Source organism: Schistocerca gregaria, chromosome 8 (assembly GCF_023897955.1).
Source record: "Schistocerca gregaria isolate iqSchGreg1 chromosome 8, iqSchGreg1.2, whole genome shotgun sequence".
NCBI lineage: Eukaryota > Metazoa > Arthropoda > Insecta > Orthoptera > Acrididae > Schistocerca > Schistocerca gregaria.
The window spans coordinates 293890021-293916452 of NC_064927.1; the positions used below are offsets into that span (position 1 = coordinate 293890021).

The following is a 26432-nucleotide window of genomic DNA, read 5'->3' on the forward strand; positions in this document are numbered from 1 at the left end:
TGCTGCTCATGTTGGTCTAGATCCAATGACTGTTAGCAGAATATGGAATTGGTGGGTTCAGGAGTGTAATACGGAACGCCATGCTGGATCCCAACAGCCTCGTATCACTAGCAGTCAAGATGACAGGCATCTTATCCGCATGGCTGTAATGGATCATGCAGCCACGTCTCAATCCCTGAGTCACCAGATGGGGACGTTTGCAAGACAACAACCATCTGCACGAACAGTTCGACAATGTTTGCAGCAGGATGGACTATCAGTTCAGAGACCATGGCTGCAGTTACTCTCGACGCTGCATCACAGACAGGAGCACCTGCGATGGTGTACTCAACAAAGAACCTGGGTGCACGAATGGCAAAACATCATTTTTTTGGATGAATGCAGGTTCTGTTTACAGCATCATAATGGTTGCATCTGTGTTTGGGGACATCGCGGTGAATGCACATTGGAAGCGTGTATTCGTTATCACTATACTGGCATATCATCCGGCGTGATGATGTGGGGTGCCATTGGTTACACGTCTTGGTCACCTCTTGTTCATATTGATGGCACTTTGAACAGTGGACACTACATTTCAAATGTGTTACGACCTGTGGCTCCACCCATCATTCGATCCCTGTTAAACCCTACATTTCAACAGGATAATGCATGACCGCATGTTGCAGGTCCTGTACGGGCCTTTCTGCATACAGAAAATGTTCGACTGCTGCCCTGGACAGCACATTCTCCAGATCTCTCACCAATTGAAAACGACTGGTCAATGGTGGCCAAGCAACTGGCTCGTCACAATATGCCAGTCACTAATCTTGATGAACCGTGGTATCGTGTTGAAGCAGCATGGGCAGCTGTACCTGTACACGCCATCCAAGCTCTGTTTGACTCAATGCCCAGGCATATCATGGCCGTTATTACGGCCAGAGGTGGTTGTTCTGGGTATTTATTTCTCAGGATCTATCCACCCAAATTGCATGAAAATGTAATCACATGTCAGTTCTAGTATAATATATTTGTTCAATGAATACCCGTTTATGATTTGCATTTCTTCTTGGTGTAGCAATTTTAATGGCCAGTAGTGTATTTGTCATACACGTGATATCGCTTTCTAATTAAAATGACATACCTATGTTATTACTGCAATGTTCACTACTGTTATAATGGGGTCCTTTTCTATAAAAACCATAGGTTTCTTTGTGAGTATCATGTTTTAGTCTTTTCTGACCCCTCTGCTAGTAAAGAAAGGTGCTGCCAGCTCTCCATATATGTATAATGTGATTGTTGTGTTTTAGCATAGCTTCTTAAAGTATTTATCATATAGAATGGGTACCCTCTTTTGTCTGTTATGTTCTACAGTAAACTGTGTCTTTTGATTATATTCTGTTTGTTTTTCAGTGATCATCTTCATTACAAATACTATGTATGTTGCCAATATTTCTCTACAGAAACCCATTTTTCCTTAGCTTAAAAAGCAATCTGATATTACTTTTAAACTGCTGTTCAAGATCCTAATGTAAGCCTTACATGGTGTATCCAAATCCTTGTAACTCTGGAAGTTACTCCAGTCTCCTTTTTTAAACAACTTGTTGCCATGCTCTTGGTATGACTCTCCTTTACCAACCATTCTGAAGTGACTTTGCAGTGTCAGGTCAAGACAAACTGCAACATATTTTAGGAGATCATTGTTGATGCTGTCCATTTCTCTAGCTTTCCTCTACATTGCTTTCGTAACTCTAAAACAAAGTCTTAATTTATGACTTTCATTTCTTTCGATGCTCTGATTTAAAATGAGATAAAACGAAAGAAATAATTGTGTAAACAGGCAGGAGCCTAAGTGAGGAAGGAGAGATTAGTGTGTGCTCATCAGATTCATCTAATTTATTCCATAAAATAAGGTTACATCCAAAACAATTCACAGTTGACAAGACAAGGCAGCACACAACCAACCTAAATTAAGAAAGCTACTCCATAGCGAGACATGTTGCTGGTAATCTAGCTTCTCAAAGTAAAGCAATGTCTTATGATGGGAAATGAACCTAGATCCGTTCACTATGCCTCTCCTGTTGGCTCTTGTCCTCAAGTTATCTTGTCCCACTTCAGAATCAGTAACTTAGAGAATAGAATAAACAAATTTGAGCAGTATGTATTGGCTGAAAACTTACATACCTATGAAGAAGCTGCTTTGTTGCAACCTGATAGTTGAAAATTGTAATACCATCCTTGTTCATAGCACCAAGGCAAGCACCGGATCTCACCAGTGTACGACACAGATTCCCATTGCCTTTCATGTATGCCAAAAGAAGAGCTAGAATGCAGAAAGCACATACATTAATGAAAAAGCAGACATCAGACAATAAGCAACAGCCATAAACCTGAAATGATTAAACTACCACATGCCACACATTCAGCACTGCTATATAATTTGTACCAACATAGAATACTATTTGAAGGCAAGTGTTGACAGCTGCAAGCCCTTGAGACAAGTGTCAAGAATCTTTAACACTCTCAAGTATACTTTTTTACTTTAAAAAGGGAACACCACTTAAAGCCATTGGCAGTCGGACCGTGCATCCGAATGTTGAGCGTGCTGAGTTTCTCACGTCATAGTGTGCAATAGCACGTTCGGGAATCTTTCCGATATCTGACATGTAAGATATTCTGAGCGTGCATTTGAGAATTGGCCAATGAGGTGGCACAATGCCATCTACGTCACACGCACGGCGTCTCCCTTCAGTACACAGTTATGAGGCGGCATATTGACATTCATTTCAAGCCTATATGTATATATGCCGTTTCTGAGCACCAGCAAATTGAGGATCACTGGAAAACCTGTTGTTATTTGTGTGATTCATTCCAATAAAATAATGAGAAACATCATAATCGTGGCAACAAAATTATCGTAACTTGCATATTATGAGAGTGGGCAGCGACACACTGAAGATCCACCCAAAACGCATTGCTCTTGATACAATTTGTTATAATTAAATTTCAATTAGTAACAATTATCTATGATTAATGGTTTTAGTATGGTGTAAAATAGTATGATTAAGTAGCAGGAGCATGTTGTTGGTTTAGCATAATGAGTAGCATCTCTGTCCTGTAATGAGTTTTTGCTGAGGCGGTGGTTCGCGTCTAAACACTTCCAATTTTTTTCCCCTAACATTCGCGTTTTTATTAGGTTCTGATACTTAATTATTAGTTTAATATAAGTATATGCTATAATATTTGATGTTATGTAAATGTAAGTTCACCTTTTCTTGAAGGGTGACTTTGTTCGATTGGCTTAATCTACAGGACAGCTTGCACTACTTGTATGAAGCTATTTTGCTCCTTTTTCTTTTACGCTTCGTAATTCACATGTTGCAAACATTCTGGTACTGGGTAGGAACAGTGATCAAGTAAGACTGACCTTGGGGTTTTAGTAAACTGTGGGAATGATGAAATAATGTTTATCTTATGCGGAGAGGTATTCCAAATTTGTATCGCACTGTTTGTAATGGAACTTTTATAAGCCTGTGTCCTTACTGACTGGACATGGTACTTTCCCTTTCATGGACAACGGAGGAAATGTGCGTTTTAACACAGGTAAGTTGGTAATTTTACGTGCGCCCGTTGAGTAAACAGTGTGATTTATGAACTAGAAACACCCCTCAAACTGCCGCTGGAGTGCATTGCGGTCGCGTATATCACGTTGGGACCCACATACTGCATGCACAAGTAGCATCGTTCCTGAGCGTTCAGCAGCACGTTGAACTTGGCATGCTAAACATTAACGTTCGACAGCAGATCCGTGTGCCAATGACTTAAAGTCGGGTAAAATTATATTTATTTGGTCATGAACAGGCTTTTGGCTTCTTGGGTCTTCATCAGGTGAAAATTTATTATTATTTCAAAATTGTTAAGGCTTTCGTAGCCACTTGTTGACAAACTTCCTATTGGCTTCTGTCTCGGGTTCTTCACCCGACAGTCATCTAATGATTTTACTGACGTTTCACCAGCACGAGTGGCTGGAATTGTCAAAGCTTCACCCTCCATTTCATTCATCATAATTTAGGCAACCTCCAACTGTATTATTAATATTTTAAATAATAATAGAACACTCACTATTCACATTTTTTTCGCGCGCACCCTCACACACACACACACACACACACACACACACACACACACACAAAAGGTGAGCTCTGGTCAAACATTTAACTGTGGCAAATGTATTCCTTGACATACTTTTCATCACATAGTTCTTCAGATCGGATTTACATCTTTAATACATGGCATTACTTTACTTTACTTTACAAAACTGAGATGAAACAGAACTCAGTGGAGCCACAATCATTACTTTACACCAACTGCTGCACATGGAATAAAACTTATGACCAAAGACACTCGTATAGCAAATGATTTTCAAAGATGTTATGTTGATCATTTCTGTGACATTCACTACGCTCATCAGAAAAATACAGATTTACACATTAGTGTAAATTATGTATAATTTGTATTAACTTAAACAATTATTTTTATCTGATGTATAAGTTGGGTGTAACAACACCTGGATTTTTCAGAATGAACATTTATCTGTATAAAAAGCATACCAAATATTTTCACAACTACCCAAGAGGATAAAGGCATAGCAATAATAGATAAATACAATAAAAAACAGTTCCCCAGAAAAAGCTAAAAATTACACAACTATCAACAAAAAGTGGTATCAAGGAATTCATTAACAGAGATACCAACATCAACAGAATCAAAATGACATAAATATCGATAAAAACTGGTATCAAGCAATTCATTAATACTAAGGCAGATATCAACAGAGTCAATCTGTAACAGAGAAAATTACCCTGGGGTTGTTACATTAACCAACTGCAAACATTTTTACTTGAAGGCACTGACCATCTCATCTCTCAGTAGGATAAATGTGTTAACAGTTATGGGCAATTGAAATAATAGACAGTTTACTTACATTTTCTTCCACGTCTCATTATAAAATAATAAGATAAATCAGAGCTCGCACTGGAAAATGTGTGTGTCATCTTTCCCATGTGGTATTTGAAGGAATGGCAGAGAAATAGCAAATTGGTTCGACATACCCTCAGCCAATCACCTGAGTGTGAATTTCAGAGTAGTCAAAAGAGACATTAGAAGTAGCTGATTTTTTTGTTGTAAGGACAGTAAAATAAATGATAGTGGTGGAAGAAGAGAGGGTATAAAATAAAATGGGGAAAATCAGACTCAGGTTTCTGAAAATCAAAAACTTGTTAACATCTATTATAAATAGAAGGTTTGTCCAGAAAGCACCAACCCACTTTTTTCCCCTGAACAGACCTATGAAGCACAGGATACTTTCTTTGGTGGAAATGTTGTGGTGGACATTCAAGCACACTTGTGAATATTTTCCCACCACTAGGAAGTATCAGTCCCTGGCATTTTGGCTATGAGTGTCTATGGTATAGTGAGTGCTTGATGGCTTTCGGCACATTGTAAAATGACACACCAAATTTGGTCAAAAGCTTGATTTCCTAGTGGAAACCATTTGCAAGATTCAAGAGGCTTTTGGGGATGATGCCATGAGCAACTGATGGATAAAGGAGTCTTCGAATCACTTTAAAGAAGGCCACACATCAGTGACAGTAACCTGTGTTCAGGCAGACCCTCAACTACACAAAATGATAATGTAATTGAGCAAAAGCAGGTTTTAGTCACAGAAGACCATCATGTCACAGTACATGACCTGCAAATGAGATAGGGGTAAGCGCTGGATTGACCCTTCAATTTTGACCAACAATTTGTGCATGGCAGCTCCTTTATAATGACATACTCACCCACTCTGTATGACTGACGCAGGCTTTTCTCACCAAACACACCATTCCTGTGGCTATTCAAGCTCCCTACTCCCCCTACATGGTTCTGTGTGACTTCTTGTTATTTCCAAAGCTGGAAATACCCCTGAAAGGAACACTGAGTCAAGAGAAGACATGCAAAATATGACAACCTGGCTGATAAACATTCCAAACCATGCATTCCAGAAGTGTCTCCAAAAATGATGGGATCACTCTGAGAAGCACATGCATTGCCACAGAGACTACTGTGAAGGGAATTAGGATTCTGAAGCTCCAAATTAATGAATGTATTTCTGCCATCCAAAGGTTCATTAATTATTGGAAACACTTCGCATAAATGGCAAAGTTCTTTCACGCATTTGTCTGGTGTGTAGCCTTGCATGGAAGAGAGAGAGAAACGGGGGGGGAGGGGGGGGGGGGGGGCGGCAAAGTGCTGCTAGTGGGAACGTACAGGGATGAGGTGGAGAGAGAGTAGGGCAGCTAAGTGCAGTTAGGAAGTTAGACGAAGGGTGGGGGAGAGATGGGGGAGGTAGCAGAAAAGAGGTGAAGGGAAAATATTGTGTGCACTGGTAGAATAGAGGGTTGTGTAGTGTTGGAATGGAAACAGGGAATCGGCTAGATGGTAAGGACAATGACTAATGAAGGTCGAGGCCAAGAGGGTTACAGAAATGTAGTTCCCACCTGCACACTTCAGAAAAGCTGGTATTCTTGGGAAGTGAAGAAATCTCCGAAATGAAGAACATTGTGTTGGGCGGTGTGGTCACCAACAGAGTGTTTCAGTTATTGTTGGCCACAACTTGTCAGTGACCATTCATGCAGACAGCTTGTTGGTTATCATGCCGAAGTAGAATGCAGCACAGAGGTTACAGCTTAGCTTGTAGATCACGTGACTGGTTTCAGAGGTAGCCTTACCTGGTGATGCTTGTGACAGACTGGAGTAGGTGGTGATGGGAAGATGTAAGGTATAGGTCTTGCATCTAGGTCTATTACAGGAATATGAGCCTTGAGGCAAGGGGTTGAGAGCTGGGGCTGTGTAGATATGGACAGGGATCTTGTGTACGTCTGGTGGGCAGTGGAATACCACTGTGGGAGGAGTGGCAACGACAGTGGGTAGGGAATTTCTCATTTCAGAACATGACGAGAGATAGTCTAAATCAGCTCTAGTCCTTGGTGGTACTGAGTCATAAGGAGAATGCTCCTTTGTGGTTGGATGGTGGCTCTTTGAGAAGTGGTGGGTGATGTGAAAATAAGGCATGGAAGTTGCTGTTCATATTTTTTTTTTTTTTTTTTACATGGTTGGGAGGGTAATTATTGTCTGTAAAGGCATAATGAGGCACTCGGTATATTTCAAGAGGGACCACTCGTCATTGCAGATGCGACAGCCAGGGTGGCTAGGCTGTATGGTAGGGACTTCTTGGTACGGAGTGGTGGCATCTGTCGATGTGTAGGTATTGCTAGTGGATGGCAGGTAATCCAGTCATTGCCATCCCCCTTCTTCACACTTATCCATCCACAGAGCTACAACCCACATTAAAAAAATTGAGGGATATATCTCTCTGCATTAAATGAAGATTTTTCCTTTCACAGAGACTGTTGGGACCATATGGCCACCAGCAAGAGACAACTTCATCCGCTTCATTTCAGAATATGTTAAAAGTACATTTTCCTCAAGGAGCCTATTAGAAAAAAATGGGGTTGTCTTATAATCAGGGTCATATTATATCAGGAGAATATGGTATAGCATCTCCTTGTTACTCAGCAGTTGTTGCTGTGGGTGAGATGAGCAGTCCAAAACTGCTCCTGGACATTCAAACTTAATTTTTAGTCAACTGTGAACTGCTACATCTCTTGTTCTCACTCATTGCCTGCCTCTACTCAGCTGCAGTGAACAGTTACATTCATTACTATTCTTTTGAAGTGTTACTAACAAAATACATGGAGTTCCTTTTTCCACTTTCTAAAGTCTCACAGTGCACACACAAAAGGCATTTTTTTTTTTTATCGCTTCACTCCTCACTTTGCTGAGTAATACACAAAATAACTACTGAACTACAAAGTTGTTCACTTTTCACTTTTACTTCAAAGTTTTGTTAAGAGCCCAAATTTTAAGAGCTGCAGATGAGGTCAAAAAGTTCACAGATTTTCTCACCTGTATTGCCATCAAGATCTGGCTTGTCTAGTGGGTAACGCGGCATACATTCAATGAACAATTCAGCAATCCCAGCTGCTGTGTCCTTTGATGCCCTTGCAAGTTCATGCAGAGGATTTCTTCCTTTCAGATTTGCTGCCTGTAAAAAATAAAATGTGATGTGGAATTGCAGATGACAAGCAATTTGCATTTAGCTGCTAGTAATACATCGTAATATGTGAGCATGTAAATATCAAGTGCTATTCACTTAGCTATTTTGTACAAAATTTAGATGGTCCTAAATATGCCTTTCATTTGTATCCCTATTTCCCAAGAACTTAGTATGTTATTTATGAAGTGACAGGTTGTAACGATCAGTAAGACTGTGGATGATGGCTATGATGATGGGGATGATGATAATGATAATAATAAGAAGTACACATGGAGAAATTTGTCAAGATTTTGTTCAATCTAAAGTTGCAATCATCGATATGAACATCTCCTTGATAAGCTGATGGATGGAAGATAAATGAGATTTGAATCATACTGTTACGTTCGTCTAAGATGATTTAGGCCTTGACCTTATCACATCCCCATCACTTTTGCTTAGAAGAGAACAGAGCCGATCTTAAGTTAAAACATTAAGTTAGTAATAAACAGCTAATTTCAATGTGCTCAGACTAGATCTGAATGCTATTTTAGAGCTGTTTGACAGTTTGTCACCCTTTTGCTCAGAATCCATTTTACTTCTAGTGATACCCCCAGGGAGGTAGTTCACAACCCAATTAATCTACAAAGATAAAAACCAAGTAAATGCTAAGCTATACTTTTAAATGGCATCTACAAAAATTAAATCACTCCCTCCCCCCCACCCCCCCCACCCTCTCTCTCTCTCTCTCTCTCTCTCTCTATCTCTCTCTCTCTCTCTCTCTCTCTCTCTTTCATGCAGTATTTCCACAACAATAAGTTTTTAAATTTCACAATCTGCACAGACCAAGCGTGGTCACTTGATATACAAATTTTGATCCTCCCAGAGGCAAATTAAACATGAATAAGCATAACAAGTTTCCTAAACAACAAATTTTCTAAACTGCTGCTGGCATTTTAATTTAGGAAGCTGATCTGAAAGTAAGGCTTGACAGAGAGACTGAAATTAATGCTGGAAATGGGAGGAGGAAAGGGATGATCTGAACCAAGAAGCTGTTTAATTCACATTTCAAGGGAAAAATACCAACACAGGCACTGGATAGTAGAAGCCAAAAAACCTGGAGAGAAAGCACATAACTTTAATGTATCAGAAATACTTCACTTTTGAAACATGCTCTTTACTTTCAAGAATGACAAATCAATTATCCAACTGTAGCATCTTGTGTGAATGAAAATCGAGTACAATTGTGAGTGCACAATTTTTGAACATTCAAGAAGCACATCAGCACTTGTAATTTAGTTGAGGAATTCCAGAGCTAGACACTGTCACCAGCACAGACATGAGGCAGTCAGCATGCGGAGGGACTGCGTGAGAGCTGGACTGTACTTTGTCTTGATGTAAATTCTGTTATCTAGAAAGTGGGAACATTTCTACTAATGCTTCATTGATTGCAATGTGGTTTGAATACTATAAAGAATCAGATGATAGTATTTGTATTGTACTGTATTTACTGACAAATGGAAAATGTTGTTGCTTGCATTGTTCATGTGCACATGAACTTTAATTGTTATGAAGATATTTGTGACCGTATGATTGAGAAACTTCAGTAGCACTACTAAACTGAACTGTGCTGCTTGTATTGTGTATAAAAGTGTTTACCCGCGGTTTAGAGCCAGTTGTTACAAACTTTCTAGCAGTACTGGTGGCTTTTTTTTTACTTTAATTTTTTTTAAAAAGGAAACAATTACTTACTTGTACAATTGTGAACAATCAATAATTAGTTCTACCCTCACATTTGTGGCTAGTAGTTATCAAATGTAAAATACAACTGGTTAAGGGTTTTCAGAATATCATGGAATGTAATTTGATGTTTGTGATGCGTTATTCTGAACTCGCCTGAAAGTCATACTCCAGGCAGTCATTAATATACACATACACCATGTACTGCATATTTTATTTCATAATGTGCCATGTACAGATATAGCCAACACACTCAAATATCTTACTGCAAAACAATACCAATAAAATAAGAGAGGCATCTGCATAATGACAATTAGTGACATCCAATACGGTCAGTTTCATGCATTTAGCAATGTGGCACTATTTTTTTATGAGTCCCACGGAAAACTACTAGTCAGATATGAACTAACAGCCTTTCAACATTAAGACCACTTTCAAACACAATACTTTACAATCCAGTAGAAATAGTAACAGCACTACTCACAGCATTAACAAAAGCAACAAAAATTACTCTAATTTTCCCTTGTAACAAACGTGTCAGGAGTGTGTTTGTTTAGTACTTTGAAAATTGCACACTAGGATCCTTCACCTTCAATTTTTTTTTTCCTCCACCATTTACGAAAACTTGGAAGATACCAAGGAAATAACCAGTACATTGTGTTAAGATGTGGTATTTATTCTCACCTCGGCATCCAGCTGTGATTCAGTAAGAAGTACACGTGCTGTGCCTAGTTGACCTTCACGGCAAGCAATATGCAATGCATTATCTCCTTCTGAATCTGAGGCATCTGCATCAGCACCATTCTGTAGCAAAGCTGACACAACAGCTGCATGACCTGCTCCAGCTGCAACATGCAAAGCTGTTCTTCGGTGTGCATCACGGTCATCTACCTGCCAGAATTAATTAAATGCACTATATGAATATTCAAGTAACAAACAAAGTATGAATAAACAGCTATAGTTCATATTAAATTACCACATTTGAGCAGGCCCTGAGAGGAGCAGAGCTACATCATCAATAAGCTTTCTGACTAGGGTACTAAAGAAGTTAATTTTGAAATATTATGGTTTTATTTCATATCTGACTAACTGTGGTAACAGTTCAAATACACTTCACTGTTATCACAACATTCATACTGTTTATTATGTAACAGTTCTACAGCAACACTAAAATAATTCTCTATTGTGACATATAAAAACTTTTCCAGCACTATAGAGCCGTCATTTCACTGCCACACCCTCTCCTTTCCGCTACTTCCTCCCCCCTCCCCACCTTCTCTCCTGCCGTCTGTCTATACTGCAGCAATTCACTGTCCACCACCCCCACCATACTATCCCTCCCCCTTACTGCCCCAGCCTCCTCCTTACCTCCACCCAGTTGCCACTCCCATCATGCACTGGTGCTGCTGTTCGCAGTGTGGTTTCAGTTATCTGAGACTGCAGATGTGTGTGCAAGTTGTGTGTGTGTGTGTGTGTGTGTGTGTGTGTGTGTGTGTGTGTGTGTGTGTGTGCTGACAAAGGCCTTAATGGCCGAAAGCTATAATTGTGTGAATATTTTTGTTGTGCCTAACGTGAGTCAGCATTTCTGCTATATGGTGAGTAGCAACTTCCCTTCTCTAATACTGATGTAAAAACTTTTATAATATATAGTTGAATATCTAGTCGAATCTAACCTATTTCACTACTGAATATTGATAGGCCTGGCAATCATGCACACACTGCACCTGGACAACTTCACACACATCCACTCTCACACAGACAAGAAATATACAATTCCTCCAACTGCTGGATTATTACTCTTAATACTGTATTGTTGAGCCGTAACCAGACTGACTCACAGTAGTGTGTAAATCATGTGAGAAACTTTCAGTAAATGTCACATCAAGAGAGAACCTAGTTAGCAAAGAGGATAAAAATGTAACATACAGTATTTTTACAACATGCATAAGATGTTTGTTCTTGTATATTAGTATCTAATCCCTGGGGCTAAATAACTACACAGAAATAGACTTATCTTTGCACTGAGAAAGTGGCAGTTGTATCTGTATCTTCTTTGGTAATTCTTAGGTACAAATGGCAAAAAGCAAAAGATTGCAGGACAAAAATATTATGTAACAGATTTTATACATTCTACAATGATTCTTTATTCTCTCTTTTTATCATCTGGCTGTCTGAACAAGGCCACTGCCTGCTGAAACCCTGTTATAGAAATGCATCATACTCATTCCATAGCATTGTAAAAAATATATTAAATAGTGGTAGATATTTTTCATTTGCATTCTCAATTTGGCAAAAATGGAAACCATATTGGCAAAAATAGAAACCATAAAATAGCAGTAACATCTGAATGCCTGTTACAAACATAAGTTACAAGTTAAATAAATAGCAAATTCTATTAAGTAAAACAAAATCCACAAAAGATTTTGATATCTATAAATTCAGAATTAATAACAAAAAATTCCACTAAATTAAATGGTGCTTTTGAAGCTTCCTTGCAGATTAAAACAGTATGTCAGATCTGGAGTCAAATCTGAACTCTTACCTCCCACAGGAAATGTTAACTGACAGCAACAAAAGGTAAGAATCCTGGTTGAAATCTTGGTATGACAGTTTTAATTTGTTATGAAATTCTGTATCATGCACACTGATGCAGAGTGGAAGGGTCAACCTGAGTAGTGATTTTGGCTGAGAGCTCTTGGGTGGATTAGGTGATAGGGACTGTACATGTATTAATGTATTTGTGCCAAGCAAACAAATAAAAAGTAAGATGTAGGGAAATGGTCAGGAATACTGGGGAAGATTGAGGATCCAGAATGAGTGAAGAGGGGAAAAGGAGATACTAAATGGAAATATGGAAATCTTAGTGTGGAGTAGGAAAGTACCAGGGGGACTATTAAGGTGCCATTAAAGTCAACCATATTATGCTCAGCAGCGTGTTGTATGGGTAAGGAGCTCCATTTAGTGGAGGGGTGGTGCCTGTCAACCTATAAACAGCTCATAAAGACTTTTAGTATACTCTGAGGAGGACTGTGAGTCACTATACATGAAGTATCCTCATGTGAAAAGGCACTGTGAGAGGTATGTTTTATTGTGTAATCAATGACAGTTGTTGAAGTGCAGATCCTGCTGGTAAGTAGTAATCTGATGTAAACAAAGGCTCCGTAAGAGCCACTGCTGAAGTGGAGATGAACATCAAGGAATTAGGCACTCTCAAAGAGACCAAGATAAATTGAAAGAGAGAAAAATGTTCATATTCTAGAGGGATGAGAATAGAATCTTTTACAAATGAAAGATTTCTGAAAATGGACTAGGTGAAAGGTGCAGTATCTATGTGGCCAGAATGATATCTTTAGATGGACCATGAAAACACTGACGTAGGAAAGTGTTATGTAAGCACCCATGGCAGTTCTATGAACTTTTTTTGAAGTTTAACGCGTCATTCGTAGAATGAGGTGCGACGTGTCATTCGTAGAATGAGGTGCGACGTGTCATTCGTAGAATGAGGTGCGACGTGTCATTCGTAGAATGAGGTGCGACGTGTCCTTGCTCTCCATTGTTTGCATATTAAGGTAACTAGTAAGTAGGAAGTGTCCCACTTTTGGGAAGTTTTTAATGGTTTGTGTAGATGAAGTGATCCTGTGCTATCAGTGATGAAAGCAACAGACTTGTGCTTCTACATGCTTAGGGTAAGTTAATTGCTCCAGGGGGTTGTGAGTGACGAGCTAGGAGCACAGGTGACACCCATGATGTCAAAGAAATCAGTACCAAAACAACTGATGTTCAAATTTTATTGTAGAAATTGTTCAGAGTCTCTTGTGAGACGCACTCATGAAAACCTATATCTGGAATTTAATGCCTATGAAGTCGACCAATCAGATGTTAGGGGTGTATGTTATTGGAAATACATGATGTTCATCATCTCTGGGTGTGTTATTCTGCTGAATACAAGAAAAATGTCTCTTTCAGTATCTTCAACTCTGTGGATTGAAGTCCATAGGGAGGAAGCTGGTTCACAGTTCAAGGGCACTGCATAGCACAACCCCTGCAGCATGGATATTGTATGGCAGCTGACAGAAAATGTGAGAGAATTGGAAAATCCAATAAAATATAAGAGCTCCAGATGGAAGGTTTCAATGACCAATTCCTATCACCCCCAGTAGGAAAATAAGCCACAAAAAGTTTCATTTAGCAACCTCAATGAAGGACGAGAAGATAAGGTACAAAGAAAGAGATGAAAAGAAGGTTTTAAACAAACATTTCACAAAAACATTCAAGAATATATGCTGTCAAATTCAAGAAGTCAACAATGGAACATCTAGCAGTCCATACATTACACAGCTGCACTCAAATTATTAAAACATTAAAGATGACGATGTCTGTGTAGAAAAAGAGTTGTGCACATACAGTTCAAGTTGTGACCTGGAATATTTTACATATGTTCTTAAGAGAAGATTACTGATGATGCAAAGTGTCCACAGAGTGCTGACAACTACACTGTGATTCGCCACAGCCCACAGTTATGTCATATGGTGAGATGTATTAACCAAAATTTATGACAAAATTTTATGATTTGTTCACAGTAGACAATGGTAAGGAGTGATAGATGAACTGTGGAAAAATTATAAAATTTTTCACAACTGCTAAGCAGTGGCAAACTCAGAATTACAAGTTTTGTAATATTCTGAGCCAGTCGACACACATAAAAGGCATGTGAGACACAGGGAATTGATGCAACTGCTTTATTTGCTAAATTTCAAGAGGAAATGTTTAAAAAATTAGAGGGGGCTCTCAAGGTGCAATTGGATAATATTAATGCAGAATTAGCTGTGCTTAAAATGCAATGTGAAGCTGATAAACTTAACAAGAGGAAATACTAAGTATAATAATAACACAAAGAAATTGGTTGTGAAAAATCATCCTGGAGCCACTCTGTAGCAGTTTTGAATGTGCTTGGTGTCACATTGTCCTGCTGCAACTGCCCAAGTGCATCAGAATGCACAATGGACATGAATGGATGAAGGTTATCAGACAGGATGCTTACGTATGTGTCACCTGTCAGAGCTGTATATAGATGTATCAAAGGTCCCATACGCTCCAACTGCACATGCCCCACACCATTACAGAGCTTCCACCAGCTTGAAGAGTCCCCTGCTGACACGCAGGGTCCATGGATTCACGAGGTTGTCTCCCTACCCATACGCATCCATCCGCTCAATACAATTTGAAACTAGCCCTGCAACATGTTTCCAGTCAACAACAGTCCAATGTTGGTGTTGATGGGCCCAGGTAAAGTGTAAAGCTTTGTGTCGTGCAGTCATCAAGAGTACACAAGTGGACCTTCAGCTCAGAAAGCCCATATCGATGATGTTTCGCTGAATGGTTCACATGCTGACACTTGTTTATCACCTAGTATTGAAATTTGCAGCAAATTACAGAAGGATTGCACTTCTGTCATGTTGAACGATTCTCTTCAGTCACTGGTGATCCCATTCTTGTAGGATCTTTTTCTGGCAGCAGCAATGTTGGAGATTTGATGTTTTACCAGATTCGTGATATTCACTCACGAAATGGTCATATGGTAAAATCCCCACTTCACTGTTACCTGGGAGATGCTGTTTGCCAGTGTTCATGCGCCAACTACGACACCATGTTCAAACTCACTTAAATCTTGATAACCTGCCATTTTACCAGCAGTAACTGATCTAACAACTGTGCCTGAGACTTGTTGTCTTATATAGGCATTGCCGTCTGCAGTGCCATCTTCTGTCTGTTTACATCTCTCTGTATTTGAATATGCATTCCTATACCAGTTTCTTTGGTACTTCATTGTATTTCTTACATATTTTTTCTAGAGATTTCCCAAGAGGAGTTACTTATTTAGTCGGTGACATGACAGAATGGGGAACAGTCATTTCCAAGGATTTTAAATAATGGGAAGACTTTATGAACAATTTAAAAGAAAATATCAATCTATAAGTAAACAGGAGGCTTTGATGTTACAATTTTTAAGACACCTAAGTATTATAGTAATTCTTGGGGTGGCTAAAAGAAATATACTGAATGGAATTTAATACAATCAGAGTAAAACTATTTTGCACACGTGTTAGTTGGGAAACTTCCACAGTACATAAAGAAGGAGATTTTGCATAGAGGAGGAAGGATGTGAAGGAGCTACTGATCTTTTTCTTTCAAAAATAGCCTTCCAAACTCAGGTGTGTCATACCTGAAATTATTATAAAAATGTCTGTCTGGCAACAATGGAGCCAACTGGTGGCAGCAGTACACCCATGCGATGAATGCGATGATTGCGAGTTGCAGTGATTCACAAATTTGGTAACACTGTCTCTTTCCCACTCCACCATCACAAACATGGAACACTGCCTAGCCTATGATGCATCATTGCCATCTACAGTTTCAGTGAACTTTAAATGAAAGTGATGTGTGTTATCAGTAATAGTATAATATTTTTGTTAGCAGCTACATTCGTAGCGAAAAAAAAAAATAATGAAAAAAAGAGTATTCTTATAATGTAGGCTACAAATTGGAAGTAATAGCATAGTCGACAACGATTATGATGATGATGATGATGCACGTTCAGATGATAATTCTCAGTGATTTTAAAGGACAGTTCAGTTTTATAAACTAAGAATTTGTTTAATCTGGCTTTGTAATCTAACTATAAAAATGGTAAAAATGTTATTTTTTAAAAAAAAATTGCTTAAATATTGCTGTGTTTCTTACAGCCCATATAATACTGTATACAAACAGAAGTACAGGATGAAAGGAGAGTAATTATTGTCATATATCCCAAAATAACTGTACCAGAGAAACAGAATCAAACTACACAACAAGTGACTGTACAATTTTTCACAAAACATCCTGTGAAACTTGTAGACACTAGTATGAACCAGATTACAACTCACTCTGATCAAAATGAGATATGAACTAACAAAACCATTATAACGTAGGAAAATGGGGGATCATCCTAGAGAGTGGGCCAAAATCAAGGATGTGATATTTCAGGAGTAGGTCCAAAGAAACAGAAACTTTGTTTAGTCAAATATTATCAGTGAGGGATCAGCTGGTAGAAGAAAAACAATTTTCAAAAGAAGAATAAGCAAAACTTTTGTATTAGGCACAAAGGAAGGTAAACCAGTAGATATTTATATAATAGAGGGAAACATTCCACGTGGGAAAAATGTATATAAAAACAAAGATGATGTAACTTACCAAATGAAAGTGTTGGTATGTTGATAGAAAAACACACACACACACACACACACACACACACACACACACACACACACACACACACACACACAAAATTCAAGCAATGAAAGTGTTGGTATGTTGATAGACACACAAACACAAACTTCAAGCTTTCGCAACCAACAGTTGCTTCATCAGGAAAGAGGGAAGGAGAGGGGAAAGACGAAAGGATGTGGCTTTTAAGGGAGAGGGTAAGGAGTTATTCCAATCCCGGGAGCGGAAAGACTCACCTTAGGGATAAGGGTTTTTGACCTTCAATATATCCTCTCTTCCTGTTACCCAGAAGGCCTCAACCTGCACTAATTTCAAGTTGCCGCCACTCATACCTCACCTGTCATTCAACAACATCTTTGCCTCTGTACTTCCACCTCGACTGACATCTCTGCCCAAATTCTTTGCCTTTACATATGTCTGCTTGTGTATGTGCGGGTGGATGTGTGTGTGTGTGCGCGCGAGTGTATACCTGTCCTTTTTTCCCCTCTAGGGTAAGTCTTTCCGCCAAATTAGTCACAGAATATACGTGTACTGTAAAAGAGTACACATAGTTACTCATATACTGATATCTCGTACACAAGTGACTAACATTTATACCGGTTAAAATCTACGATTCAATTCAAATCTATCTTTCATTTATTTTGTATGAATGTTGCATTATTTTGGTACTTAATGCAATATTTTAAATTTATAGATATGGTACAGTGCTTACATTTAAATGCATTAGAAGAAGAATGCTAAGAACCTTCAATAGTGTATTAGACTCTTTTTTGGAAATTGTCTTAAATTATTAATTATGTGATTTTATGCTACTAACATGCCATTTTTCCTCTTGAATTTCAGTATTCTTTTATAAAAATGGAAATGAAGTTCAAATGATTTGGACATCCACTAAACTGCTCTATTCGAGTCGCATGATGCCTGTGATGCCACGGCTAGTTCACTGCTCCTACTGTCTCAAAGCTAATTCACAGTGATGTCTTGTTTTGGAATTTATATTTTGGAGAATGGATTACAAATGATGTGTAATACCACACTATACAAATACATACATAAAACTCCTGGTAAACTATTTTTGGCTGTTCCAAAGAATGAGGTGAGGCGTAAAAATTGATTGCACTGTACCGGCAGAATACCACATGTCAATGCCAAAGTTCTCTCACTTAATTAGAAATGTCTTGCACTCTGAAGTTTAACATTAATTTACCTCTGAGATATGCTTTCACACTGTTACAATGAGGATAGCATCAGTCAACAAAATTAAACTTCTAGTGAAAATTGTTGTTTTAAACTTCTAGTGAAAATTGTCATTTTACCTAACTACACCACAATTATTACGTAGCTCAGTTGTTGGAATTGTAAACTGTCGAATTTTATAAGATGGTGTCCAGAGATAGCTGATTTGAATCTAACCTTTCAAGAACTTTTTAACTTATTTGTTGAACAACTCGACAGTCCTCTCATATGAAAACAAAATCACAATTACAAAATTTAACCACACCGATCAGAAACATAATATTATTGTTTCCAGAATTCTGGAAACATCCCCTAGGCTGTGGTTAAGCCGTGTCTCCACAATATCCTTTCTTTCAGGAGTGCTAGTTTTGCAAGGTTCGCAGGAGAGCTTCTGTTAAGTTTGGAAGGTAGGAGGTGAGGTACTGGCAGAAGTAAAGCTGTGAGGATGGGGCGTGAGTCGGCTTGGGTAGCTCAGTTGGTAGAGCACTTGCCTGTGAGAGGCAACGGGTCCCAAGGTCGGGTCTCGATCTGGCACACAGTTTTAATCTGCCAGGAAGTTTCAAAATATTATTGTTTTCCTCGGTGTTTATATACGCTTATATTTTTGATTGCTGTTCACATACATCATGTTCAAAAAGGTATTTTCTAATTAATGTGACCACATACTTTTTACTTTATTAGAAACAATGTTTTCATCTTCATACTGTCCATCCTTCATACTTTCTATCCTTGTTGATTAAACTTTTTGCAGTTTCATCACTTTTACATAAAAATGAAGCAAGTCTGCTTCAGACCCTACAGTTAGTTTACACTCAGAATCATCACAGCACTTATGTTTGTGTCACCTGCACATTGTACATGCTTTATATCTCTCTATATAACCGCATAATTCTTCACCTTGCTGTACTGTGGACATTTGGTGATATCTGCACTACTAGCAATGCTTTGTAAAAAAGTGAACTGTTTGCTCACAAAGTAAATGCATTTACTCTCTGTTGTCCATTTCTCAGACTACGACTACTGTGAAGCTATATAAAAACATCCCATAGTCAAAACAATTGCTACAATCAGTTCTTGCTAATGCTATTTTGGTATTTCATGTAAAGCTTTTAAAACTATATTACCCTTCGAGTATTCGAACATGTGACGTGTATAAGTGCAGGCAAATGTGCTATCCATTGCACCACAGATCACCTGACACATCCAGTACCTCTGCTGAATGTGTCCTGCACAGGAAATCATCGCTAAGTTTTGCAAAGAATAATTTTGTTGTGCTTTTGGTTGCAGCTCATGACTGATAGTTGACAATTTAGTTATATTTTAAGGACCCATTTGAAGTAGTTCTACAATTCCTCAGTTTTGAGCAAGTTGAATGATGTTGCATGGAGCAGGGAAAAGGATGTCGATTGTTGCATATATTGCTGCTCTAAATGGGTGGAGCATAAATGCATCAACTTCTGCAAGGCTTCCACTATCAGCATTGACAAAATTCTTTTCTACTGTTACTTAAAAGTTGTAGCTGTGTTTTCCATCACTAAATAGCTGAACTGTTTGTAAAGGCATGTAAAAACCTCATAACTTCAACTAATACTCCCATAACACATGTATAGCTTCATCTTACTCCTAGCCTATGACGTCAAAAGATCATCAGCCAATAACAGAGCATTTTCGATAACATGAACAGATCTTAATATTTGATTTTTTTTTTAAACTTTAACTACACAAAAATAATATTTTGTGAGCATACTGACCATAAGTGCTATTTAAATGTTATAATCGATCTGAATATCAACAATATTAACACAGGAAAATGGCCTATTGTCATCAGTCAGCTGTTCTTGTCAAATATGAACAACTGTAGAAAATCAATAACTAACAGAGTACAAACTGATAAATCACTACCTGCAATGTAGATACATGAATAAATGTCAACAACGAATTTTTTAAGATTTTGTATGGGTTTTTTCCTTTCTTTTTACTATAGTCTTATAAACAATGGCTGGATTTATGATTTTTCTAGGGGAAGTGTTAGTTACAGTAGTGCAATAAGCATGAGAGAAGAGTTAAGTGCTGTGTCACATACTGGGGGGGAGGGGTATCAAAACCACCTACCACATTAGCTGAGAAGCAATGGACCAACACATGAACATCAATTAACCTGACAATTGAGAGACAGAATCAATAAAACGTAATCCTCTTGTCATAATGAGAATGTTCTAGCAGGGAAATAAAATCACAAATACGAAAAAATGAACTATTTATTAAAGGATGAGGTTAAGAATGAAGCCACCTGAAAAATGATGAGTAATCTAGTAAATATACTTTATATTACAAGGATTAGAAGACATTAGCTTGTACCAGTTAGTATTCATCTCTGAGTGTATCTCTAAGACGGTCGACAATGTTGTAGTGACTCAAGTATTTCGGTGTAAATTCTAGGGACACTCCTCAGCCTTCCGCCTTCTCGAACACCTGATATTTTAAAAGTAAGAGAGCAGAAATGTATCTACTGCACTGCCGGTTTCTGTGTGCAGGTTGGAAGTTCGTAATGAGAAGACGATATGCAGAGCAGCCAAACAATGCTGACAAGTGTTTGCCCAAGAGCCACAGACACTGTGTGAGGGGACAGAGAGTAATTAAATGCTATTCTTTGCTGTGTTAGTGAATGTGATTGTTGGGGGCGGCGGGGGAAAGAAGAACGAACATTTGACTATAGACTTAACTTACTTGATGTCCTAGTTCTGAACGAAGCACAACGCATGGGACATCTATAAATTATTTGGTTGTTACAACCAGGCAATTGTGATTATATTTAATTGTATCTAATGAGTATCGGTGTAGTTGACTTGCAAGAGTTTGTTTGCTTACATGAAATTTGTGGAAAGGAAAATACACCTGAGCTCAACTGAAAGTATGAGAGGACCAAGTTATTTCAAGTGAGAGAGATAGTAATTTTTTGGTTCCTCTGCCCAGCATTATTTCTTCGGAGAAGAAATTATGGAGATTGGCGCAGCCACATATCCAAAGAAGAGGATTAGCTAAACATTTCAAGTAAGTCATCTGTAGTAAGAGAAGTGTGAAGTTTGCAATCCAGTTTTGCACTGCTCCTCTTGTCACCGAAACCATTCGAACATGGTGACCGACATGATCAGGACTCGAAGAAAGGGGAGATTTCAAACGAAATCAAGATAAAAAATATTGTGAGTTGCTATAGCAACCAATAGTAACAAGGCAGGGAAATTGTTTCACAGAGCTGGATTCTGCATAAATGGTAAAAAGGGGTGAAAATTAATAAATACCATACAAGAAAAGATGCAAGGAAAAATCTCAACAGTTTAGACTAAGAAGAGTTACGATGAGATCGATTCAACAATGAAGATCCAGTGTGGAGAGTAAACACACGCACGCGCGCGCGCGCACGCGCACACATTGCGAGTGTGGACCCCACAACAAGCAACCAACACTAACGACGCTAGCTGCTGCTCATTGGTGCCGACTACAAATCTGTTTATCGACACCGACAATGCCCGTGCTGTTCACCGGCACTAATTCCACACCTGCTCACTGACGCAGCCCAAAACTCTATGCTGGGTGAGCGAAAGACAATTAACTGAATGTGAAGTTAAGGACACTGTTCAATAATAGACTTTTAGTATAGTTATTATACTCAGAGGTGATTTTTTTAATAAAAACTCGATCTAAAAGTAAAAAAAAAATGGACAATACTCAAAAAACTGGGGAAACATCAGAACCAGCCATGGCCATGACAGTGACAAAAGAAATGCCAGACTGGACTGAGGTAGTAAATTTAATTAAAGCACTAAGTCTTAAATTAGACACAGTGAGTACTCAACTAAATGCTACATTAGATGACCAAAGTGCAGCTGAACATGCTCAAATTGCAACTTTAAGTGAAAAAATTAGATGCACTGAGTGCAAATTCATCTACTTTAAGACAAGAACTAAGTCTTCCAAGTTAGATTCAGTAAATACTCAGTTAAATGATAGATTAGATGAACAAAAGGCGGATTCAGGTGCTATAAGAAAGGAAAGGAACTAAGTGCTACTTTGAGTGTAAAGCTAGCAGCACAGGGTGAGGTTTTAAACGCTAAGTTCAGTGCCTTAAATGATAAAGTGGAGAGTCTGCAATTAGATTTAAAGAATGAATTAAGTAATTCCCTGACTATCCGTGTAAATCATCTGTTCACTGACTTTAGTCAGACACAGAGTAACCAATTTCAGGACTTAGCTAAAAAAACTAGAATTTTATATTTAAGATAAATGTAATAATGTAGAAACTGAACTTGGCGAAAAGTTAGGATCATTTCAAAGTGGATGCAATGTTACACTCGGTGCTGTGAAGCAGAGGTTGCATACCTTAAAAGAGGGTTTGGAAAAACAGGACAAATTAATGCATATGGGGCAATCACAAATTGCATGTGTTAGTACCCAAGTAGATAACGTGGAACATGACTTTAAGGAGAAACTAGTACTTCAGACTTAATAAATATAAGTAATCTGGAGGAACAAGTAGAGGGAATAATCGATCGAAAAGTTGCCGTGAGGGTAATCGAGGAAACTGACTATTGCTTTTTCCAAACTTAATGATAATAACAATTTTATAGATGACTTGTGTGAAGAATTCAAACTTGTCCATGACAGAGTAGAAAATAGAATAACTTCACTTAATGTTGTGTTTTCTACTAAAGAGGTAATTGTTTAGTTGTGAGGAGGCTTTCACACAAAATTTAACGAGAAGTATTGGTCCGTAAGTAATCGAGTGAGGTTAATGTCAGATCCATGGGATCCGACCGGAGTCACATCTGCCTCCCAGGGACGTTAACAGTCTGTGTTAACGGATGGAGTGACGACCGTCGGATCCCTAGCTGTTTTGAATGTTTCTTTTGCAATATTTTTTTTTTTTTTTGCACTGAATACCCCAGTTTCTTACACTGTCCCCTACTTCTTACACTATCATTCTACTTCTTATACTATCCTATCATCGACCATTAGGAGAAGTCATTCTCGGGTGTCAGAGGATTGTGCCTGTTAAGTCGCCTTCATATTGCGTTCTAGTCAGTGGTGGTCTCGATTGTAATGTCGACAGCAGCTGACGCAGTCTCTGAGGAGAGTTTGTAGTAAAAATATTTCTGTTACTGATAAATCAGATATATGTACAGTATCCCCCCCATGAACCATGGACCTTGGCGTTGGTGGGGAGGCTTGCGTGCCTCAGCGATACAGATAGCCGTACCATAGGTACAAGCACAATGGAGGGGTATCTGTTGAGAGGCCAGACAAACGTGTGGTTCCTGAAGAGGGGCAGCACCCTTTTCAGTAGTTGCAAGGGCAACAGTCTGGATGATTGACTGACCTGGCCTTGTAACAATAATCAAAATGGCCTTGCTGTGCTGGTACTGCGAACGGCTGAAAGCAAGGGGAAACTACGGCCGTAATTTTTCCCGAGGGCATGCATATTTACTGTATGATTAAATGATGATGGCGTCCTCTTGGGTAAAATATTCCGGAGGTAAAATAGTCCCCCATTCGGATCTCCAGGCGGGGACTACTCAAGAGGATGTCGTTATCAGGAGAAAGAAAACTGGCGTTCTACAGATCGGAGCGTGGAATGTCAGATCCCTTCATTGGGCAGGTAGGCTAGAAAATTTAAAAAGGGAAATGGATAGGTTAAAGTTAGATATAGTGGGAATTAGTGAAGTTCGGTGGCAGGAGGAACAAGACTTCTGGTCAGGTGACTACAGGGTTATAAACACAAAATCAAATAGGGGTAATGCAGGAGTTGGTTTAATAATGAATAGGAAAATAGGAACGCGGGTAAGCTACTACAAACAGCATAGTGAACGCATTATTGTGTCCAAGATAGATAGGAAGCCCACACCTACTACAGTAGTACAAGTTTATATGCCAACTAGCTCTGCAGGTGACGAAGAAATTGAAGAAATGTATGATGAAATAAAAGAAATTATTCAGATAGTGAAAGGAGACGAAAATTTAATAGTCATGGGTGACTGGAATTCGAGTGTAGGAAAAGGGAGAGAAGGAAACGTAGTAGGTGAATATGGATTGGGGCAAAGAAATGAAAGAGGAAGCCGCCTGGTAGAATTTTGCACAGAGCAGAACTTAATCATAGCTAACACTTGGTTTAAGAATCATGAAAGAAGGTTGTATACATGGAAGAACCCTGGAGATACTAAAAGGTATCAGATAGATTATATAATGGTAAGACATAGATTTAGGAACCAGGTTTTAAATTGTAAGACATTTCCAGGGGCGGATGTAGACTCTGACCACAATCTATTGGTTATGACCTGTAGATTAAAACTGAAGAAACTGCAAAAAGGTGGATATTTAAGGAGATGGGACCTGGATAAACTGACTAAACCAGAGGTTGTACAGAGTTTCAGGGAGAGCATAAGGGAACAATTGTCAGGAATGGGGGAAAGAAATACAGTAGAAGAAGAATGGGTAGCTTTGAGGGATGAAGTAGTGAAGACAGCAGAGGAACAAGTAGGTAAAAAGACGAGGGCTAGTAGAAATCCTTGGGTAACAGAAGAAATATTGAATTTAATTTATGAAAGGAGAAAATATAATAGAAATGCAGTAAATGAAGCAGGCAAAAAGGAATACAAACGTCTCAAAAATGAGATCGACAGGAAATGCAAAATGGCTAAGCAGGGATGGCTAGAGGACAAATGTAAGGATGTAGAGGCTTATCTCACTAGGGGTAAGATAGATACTGCCTACAGGAAAATTAAAGAGACCTTTGGAGAAAAGAGAACCACTTGTATGAACATCAAGAGCTCAGATGGAAACCCAGTTCTAAGCAAAGAAGGGAAAGCAGAAAGATGGAAGGAGTATATAGAGGGTCTATAGAAGGGCGATGTACTTGAGGACAGTATTATGGAAATGGACGAGGATGTAGATGAAGATGAGAAGGGAGATACGATACTGCATGAAGAATTTGACAGAGCACTGAAAGACCTGATTCGAAACAAGGCCCCCAGAGTAGACAACATTCCATTGGACTATTGACGGTCTTGGGAGAGCCAGTCCCGACAAAACTCTACCATCTGGTGAGCAAGATGTATGAAACAGGTGAAATACCCTCAGACTTCAAGAAGAATATAATAATTCCAATCCCAAAGAAAGCAGGTGTTGACAAATGTCAAAATTACCGAACCATCAGTTTAATAAGCCACAGCTGCAAAATACTAACATGAATTCTTTACAGATGAATGGAAAAACTAGTAGAAGCCGACTTCAGGGAAGATCAGTTTGGATTCCGTAGAAATACTGGAACATGTGAGGCAATAATGACCTTACGCCTTATCTTAGAAGAAAGATTAAGGAAAGGCAAACCTACGGTTCTAGCATTTGTAGACTTAGAGAAAGCTTTTGACAATGTTGACTGGAATACTCTTTTTCAAATTCTAAAGGTGGCAGGGGTAAGATACAGGGAGCGAAAGGCTATTTATAATTTGTACAGAAACCAGATGGCAGTCATAAGAGTCGAGGGGCATGAAAGGGAGGCAGTGGTTGGGAAGGGAGTGAGACAGGGTTGTAGCCTATCCCCAATGTTATTCAATCTGTATACTGAGCATGCAGTAAAGGAAACAAAACGAAATTTCGGAGTCGGTATTAATGTACATGGAGAAGAAACAATAACTTTGAAGTTCGCTGATGACATTGTAATTCTGTCAGAGACAGCGAAGGACTTGGAAGAGCAGTTGAAATGAATGGACAGTGTCTTGAAAGGAGGATATAAGATGAACATCAGCAAAAGCAAAACAAGGATAATGGAATGTAGTCGAATTAAGTCGGGTGATGCTGAGGGAAATAGATTAGGAAATGAGACACTTAAAGTAGTAAAGGAGTTTTGCTATTTGGGGAGCAAAATAACTGATGATGGTCGAAGTAGAGAGGATATGAAATGTAGACTGGCAATGGCAAGGAAAGCATTTCTGAAGAAGAGAAATTTGTTAACATCGGGTATTGATTTAAGTGTGAGGAAGTCATTTCTGAAAGTATTTGTATGGAGTGGAGCCATGTATGGAGGTGA

The 26432-nt window shown here is 38.7% G+C and overlaps 1 protein-coding gene across 3 annotated transcripts in view; it reads right to left on the reverse strand.

Moving 5' to 3' along the window:
- Positions 1-26432, reverse strand: part of LOC126284505 (rabankyrin-5) — a 499589-nt gene that overhangs the window by 163383 nt on the left and 309774 nt on the right. For 2 of the 3 annotated variants that reach the window (XM_049983481.1, XM_049983480.1), the window contains exons 19-21: positions 10538-10744; positions 7987-8125; positions 2161-2299 (exon numbers count right to left, since the gene is read on the reverse strand). The exons of the other annotated variant lie outside the window; for it this stretch is intronic. In XM_049983481.1, the coding sequence (XP_049839438.1) occupies positions 2161-2299; positions 7987-8125; positions 10538-10744 (485 nt within the window). The remainder of the gene's footprint in view (positions 1-2160; positions 2300-7986; positions 8126-10537; positions 10745-26432) is intronic. 3 annotated transcript variants of the gene reach the window in all.